The sequence below is a fragment of the Alligator sinensis genome, unplaced genomic scaffold (genome assembly GCF_000455745.1).
Source record: "Alligator sinensis unplaced genomic scaffold, ASM45574v1 scaffold174_1, whole genome shotgun sequence".
In the NCBI taxonomy this organism is placed as follows: Eukaryota; Metazoa; Chordata; order Crocodylia; family Alligatoridae; genus Alligator; species Alligator sinensis.
Window position 1 is genome coordinate 213,378 of NW_005842516.1, and position 6,775 is coordinate 220,152.

General features: G+C 47.0%; 1 protein-coding gene across 1 annotated transcript; it reads left to right on the forward strand.

The window, feature by feature from the left end:
* The first annotated feature begins 513 nt into the window (after positions 1-513).
* LOC112551585 (olfactory receptor 488-like) lies at positions 514-5,178 on the forward strand. Its single transcript, XM_025213257.1, has 2 exons — positions 514-1,048; positions 4,997-5,178. Exons 1-2 carry the CDS (start codon positions 514-516, stop codon positions 5,176-5,178), a joined length of 717 nt encoding a protein of 238 aa, XP_025069042.1.
* The last annotated feature ends 1,597 nt before the right edge of the window (positions 5,179-6,775 follow it).

The following is a 6,775-nucleotide window of genomic DNA, read 5'->3' on the forward strand; positions in this document are numbered from 1 at the left end:
TAGAGAAGCAAAATCAGAGTAGGATGGAGGAATAATTCAGTGATGAACAGTAAAAATAAAGATATTCAAACTGGAATGCTGTTGGAGGGTGACTATAGTGGTGGTGGTCCAGGAACTATATGAGAAACAATTATTTCTATAGTGATATCTTTTCCTAGATTAATGGTATATTTGGGAGAGATACTAGGCAAGATCTAATAGACAAAGTGCCCTTTCTTGGTTATGCATATATGGAGGAAAATAACCCAAAATGCAACCCGCAACACACCTCTGAAGCTGAGAACTTAAAATAGAATAGGAAAGTGAAGCACAAGTTTAGCATGAGCTTGTAATGCAACAGCAATTGGCATCTGTCTGGAGCAGTTTTACATGAAAAACAAGGGGCGGGGGGCAACCGGGATACTTAGGCTTCAAAAGCTTGAGGCTAGTTGTTTTATTGCAAGAACCCCAGGTATAGTGGTGTGGGTTGTGGTGTGTTTACTGGCAGGTACAGAATGCAGCCTCTTAGCAGCAATGTCTTATGACCGGTATTTGGCAATATGCAAACCACTGCATTATGCATCTCTTATGAATGGAAGATTCTGTTTACAGCTAGCAGTCATGTCCTGGATAAGTAGTTTGCTAGGTATTAGTATAACAGTACTTTTAATGCTAAATTTAACCTTTTGTGGCCCTAATGAAATTGACCATTTCTTTTGTGATTTTATCCCAATCATAACATTTTTCTGCAGTGACACATTCTTGGTGGAAGTTCTAGTTGCCGTTCTAGTTGCTATGTGCACTTTTCCAACATTTTTATTAACAATGACATCTTACATTTGTATCATCACAACCATCCTGAAAATCAGCTCTACCTCCAAGAGGCAAAAGGCTTTTTCTACCTGCTCGTCCCACCTCACTGTAGTGGCAATATTTTATGGGACCATATTTATTGTGTATGTGCTACCAAAACAAGACAGCCTGAGAAACTTGGATAAAGTATTCTCTTTCTACTACACTGTCCTCACTCCTCTAGTTAACCCCCTCATATACAGCTTGAGAAACAGAGGTAAGGGAGGCCCTGAGAAAAGTTGTTACTAAATTCTGTGTTGTTAAAGGGATTCATATTTCCCTATGTTGATGTGTTCAGCACAAATACATTAGAAATAAATGTTGGTTTGCTTTAATGCATCTGTGTTACCAGAACCACTAGACATTGTCTTTGTATGTGAAGTCAATGGCCACCAGGATTTTCCACCAAAACAGAACAATGCTGACACTTGTGTTGTTTGACATGTGTCCCCTGCTCTCCCAGTCTCCTCTTTCCTACTTGCTGCTGCCTATGTCCCCAGCTCTCTCCGGGGTGGAAGATCTAGAGCTGCCCCTGCCCTGTCCCACCTGGGTTTTGTGTTGAGCTGAGATAAAGTGAGAACATAGGCAGCAGATGGAGCAGTAGGTGAGGTTCACTTTCCTACACCTGGGCTGTGGGGAAACCTGGAAGCATCATTTGGGGAAGTGAAACTCACCTGCTAAGGCTCTTTTAAAATCATAAATAGAATCAAAATAGAGCCCTTTATCTCTTCCTCGTGGCTAGTCACACATGTTCTTTCTTAGTTCCATTCCCCGAGAAAACCACAAGAAAAAGATCTAGAGCAATCTCCGTTTATGTCTCTGCATTGGATATATTTCTGTTTCAATTACACCGTGTGAGGGTTCACAGACTCACATATACACAAACATGGATTACACAAAATCAATGTATCTGTTTACTGACCCATCCATCTGTGACTCTGAGTTGTCTCCTCATTCTATGTTCACAACAGGCAGCACAGTGCAAAAAGTGCATTGGAGAGTTACTGATGGGTTTGTAGCCCTGCATTAATACAATACAGAATAAAAATGGGTTTTATCACTGTTTGGTAGAGGAAGTTACTGGCTGTTGGAGCTACCTTTAGAATACTCTGTATCCTCCCAGATACGTTAATCTACTGCCCAGAGGAAATCTCTGGGTAGGAGAAAGAAAAGGTGGACAACATGTCTCTGGATTCTTCTATTATTACACTGCAGATTAGATGACAAAAATAAGTAGGTGCCACAGAAAAGGAAAATACAGGGTGAGATTACATGTTAGGGATTGAATGTTAATCTCTGTTACACAGAGATCAATCACACAGAATCATGGGCACTTATACACATGATGATTTCCACCATTTAAAGAGGACTAAAGTCACCTATTAATACATGTGCCAAACTTTAGAGGACTTTTAAAGATACAGAAATCTCCTTAATTAAAACTGGTTGGATGTGTTTGAAATGTAAGGTAAAATGTGGTTGTGCATATCAGAAGACCCCTATCTTCTTAATTGCATCTGTATTTAACTGGGCTTTCTAAGTGGTAATTACTAGTTGCTACCACGAGGTGTAGCAAGCCAGCTCTACAGCCAACAGCCCCATATCAGGATGATTCAAACCATTCTCCTTTGTGTAACTTAACTGAAGAAATAAATACCAAAACTAAAAATAATCATCTTTGCCTGTGTAGGTTTATATGTTCATTTATTCAAAATATACCATTGGGTGGTGAAAAGACCTTGCAAGATTGGGAAATGGGGAGCCAATCTCCCCACCCCAACAAATGCACTACATTCAGGGCTGCAAGCTCTATTTTGGGGTGCCAGCAAGGGAAGCCTTTGTTTGGGGGAAGAGAACCCACCCCCCCCATGAGACTGCTGAAGCCCCAGGGACCTCAGAACCACCCCCGCCCTCCCCCCCACCCCCGAGTACCATGAAATCTCCAGGGAGTGGGCAAATCCTCAAGTGCAACTGGAATAAACCCCACCCCGCCTCCCCTTCCCACATTGCACCAGCAGGAGTTGAGACTCCCAGAAGGAGGAACCCCCCCACAAGAACCCCCAAAGCCCCCCAGAAAGTTCCCCCACAGGGTTCCATAAATGCTGTTGTGAGAGGGTAAGACACTTAATCCTCCCATTGCAGTATCAAGATCTCAAACTGAGCAAGGGGTGGGATCCCCGCCCTGGTTCCCCCCTCAGACACCAGTCAGCATGTGGATTGCAGGAGGGTCACTGTCCCCACCCCACATCTGCTCCAGCAGGCACTCCATGCCACCACCACTGCTCTCAGCGGCAGAGCTTGGGTTGTGGCTTCTATCTTGGCTACTCTCTGTGCCCCTGCCAGAAACAGAGACCCCCAAAAGTCACCCCACAGGGTCATATGCACACTATGGGCCGTGGGTAAAACATCTGCCCCCCCCCCCCCCCCCTTGTTGACCGATGTTGGGAACCCCGCCCATGACACCCTCCAAAGCCCCAGAGACCCCCAACCCTCTTCCCCTGCAGGGTCCCGTGCAAACTTGGGGGAAGTGGGTTAAACACATATGGCTTTTTAGAGTCAGAACTTTCTCTTTATGGTGTTGATTGAAAGAGACAGTCCTGGTAGATTGGCCAGCTACTGCTCATTAGCAACTAGTTATGGCAAAGTGAATGGAAGACATAGGTTCATAGTTTCATAGTTTTAGGGTCGGAAGGGACCTAATAGATCTTCTAGCCCGACCCCCCGCCAGGGCGGGAGAACAACAAAAAACCCTAAAAACAAAAACGGGACTCAAATGAGTCCAGCCAGGTAGGCATCCAGCCTCTTCTTAAAGACCCCCAGGGTAGGGGCCAGCACCACCTCCCTTGGAAGGGAGGGACAGGACTGGGGTCTCACTGAATTCACAGTTTGAACCCTAGGAGCAGCCTCAATTCCCCACCCCCACCCCACTATTGCTGCAGGGTGAGCTGGCACACTGGGAGGGGGGGTCATCACACCCCCAAAGCACCAGAGCCCCTGAAAAGCACCAGGGGGGGCATGGTGTACAGGGACCCCAGGAGCAGGCATGGAGGGAGAACATCCACAGCTGCACTTCTGCTCTTGGACTGATCAGGGCAGAGATGCAGTATTCCAAGAGTGGAAGGGCTAAGGGGAGCAGAAGAGTAACTGAGGTGTCAGGAGAATGATTTGGGAGTGGAGGGGGTGATTTGGGGGAGAGAGGGGCACCAGCTTGGCAGCTCCCCTGCACCCACCTGCTCCCCCCTTTCCCCCTCCTTCCTGCTTCCTCCAACCTCCCCCGCCCCACACTCCTTCCCCATGCTCCTCCCCCCTGGCTGCTCTACTTCCCTTCCCCAATTTTCCCTCCCTACTCACCCCATCCCCACCCATCTGTTTCCTGGCAGTTACCAGCTGTCACTCCAAAGCCATAGAGTCCTGGATGATAGCTAGGTCACATGAAAGCAATCCCTCCTAGGATATGGTGGTTTGATCTCAGATGAACACCCAGTTGAACTTAACTCAAACTAGTTAGCAGAACAGAAAGGTATTCCTGGCCCAAAGTGGCATACATTTAAAACACCTAAAGGCAACCTTGGCTTGATGCTGTTGATAAAGGTCTTGGGCTGTGCCATGCCCAGGGCCCCAGGTTTATGCATGCACAGATCCTGCTGGCATGATGCAAAGGAACAGGAGGGAGGAGAAGGGCAGACAGGGGGATAAAGACTGCATGAGGGGAAAAGAGGGGAATGGGCTGCAGGGATGCAGAGGCAGTAGGGAGGTCCAGGGGACAAGCAGGAGCTTCAGCTATGGCCTTAACCTTTGGTACGGGTTGCAGCCCAAGGCACAAAGGCTGCTTCCCACCCACCACCACCCTCCCACTTGACTCTTAAGACAAGGGTATTTTCCTCCATGTTAACTTTATGTTAAATGGGAAGGAGGGAAGATATGAGGTTCCTGGGGTGTTGTGTCAGGCACAGGTTGAAACATCACTCAAATCTTCTTTGTGTTGATAGTCAGTCCAAAGTTGTTATAGGCTGATGAGAATACGTCCATGGACTGTTGCATGTTAGCCTGTCAGCCTGCACATAACACATAATCATCAGTGAAGAGGAAGTTGCAAAGTGTGGCTGTCTGGACTTTGGAGCTTGCCCAGAGCTTGTGCAGATTGAAGATGTCTCCATCAAAACAGTACCTGATCCCCATACCAAGGTCATAATCTTGGAAGGCATCCAAGAGAATAGAAGAGAATACCATGCTGAAGAGGATAGGTGTGAGCACAAAGCCCTACTTGAAGCCATTTGTGACTGGAAAGTGGTTAGAGCATTTGCCATTCAAAAGGACGTGTGCCATCATGCCATCCTAGAACTGTAGAACCATATGGATGAACTTTCCAGGGCATCTGTACTTCTTCATGATTTCCCAGAGACCTTAGTGGTTCACTGTGTCAAAGGCTTTGGTTAGGTCATTGAATGTGAGAAGGTTGATGTTCTGTTCCTGGCACTTTTCTTGAAGGTGCTGGTCCACAAACACCATGTTGGTGGTTCTGCTTCCTTTTCTGAAACTGGATTGGCTTTCAGGCAGTAGGTCATTTAGATGGTTGGTCAGCCGGTTGAGGAGGACTCTTGAGAATATTTTGCCATCAGTTGAGAGGAGGGACATGCCACTGTGGTTGTCACAGAGTTGGCAATTTGACTTCCTCTTGTACAGGTGCATGAAGGAGGCATCTTTGAATTCTTGAGGGACTACCTCCTGCACCCACATACTGCAGAAGATCTCAGTTAGTTTCTCTGTGAGGCTGTGACCACCTAATTTGTAGACCTCCACTGGAATCACATTGGCTCCAGGAGCTTTGCCACTAGGCATTTGTTGTATGGCCTTTTGGACTTCCATAGTTGTAGGAGGATCTTCAAGCAAGGTGTTGATGGTGATTTGAGGCAGCTTGTGTATGGTGTCCATGTTGATAGAGGAAGTTTCATTGAGGACAGTTACAACAAATAAATAAGCTACACATAAGGTTACCCAAACAACACACCAAAACCCAACCACTTCATTTTCCCCCTCCTGCCAATCCCAACCACATCTCCCAACCACCACTCACATGCAATTACAAGAAACCACCCCTCCCACCAACACCCCACACTCACCTCTTCCTACCACCCCACCTCACCTCCTGGGAAGACTCTCCCACCCACCCCAAACTCTTCTAAAGAGGGTGTGCAGATGTCACCCCCCTCCCCATCAAAAATTAAGTTGAACTGTTCCCCCTTTTCTTACCAAACAACAAAAGCACCAAAGATGTGTACCAAAAAAAATAAAAGAAAGACTCTGTCTCCATGTTTTGATCACCTCTGAAAGGCAACAGCAACACCCTTAAGTGGTTCCTGCCCAGGGATGCCTGCCAGCTTTGTAGAATCAGCAGGCTGCCTAGCTTTCTCTCCTTCCTGTGGGTGGACAAAATGGTGCCTGGACCAGGCACTATGTGCCTTTCTGTATATTTTTGGGAATCTTGGTACCTCTGGAAATGTAAACCTGTGTGTTGGTGGGTTGTCCGGCCAGCTGGCTCTTGCAGGAAGGCTGTGATTGTGAACCCCCAAATGATGTTGAAGGCAACTACACTAACATCTGCTAGCCTTTCCAGGATGTCCACATGAATGTGAGGTGTCATCAAATGTAAGTCATCTACAATGCCCACCTCCATGTCATCAATCTGGTTTCCAGGTTGATGTGCATGTACAGCCTCAGTCCACCTTCCTCCAGGTTTCCCTCCACAACAACACCAGTTTTTTGAGTAAGGATTTGTCCATCCTACACCCTGTGTGGTGCCACTGGGGGGAGTTGGTCAGATTTGTCATGGCAGGTGTTGTGCCACAAAATTGTGTCACCACGGCAGAAGGGCAGTCAGGCTAGCCTTGATCTCGGACCTTTCTGCCTGTTGCCCCTTTGTAGGGGACCATGCCTACCCCTTACG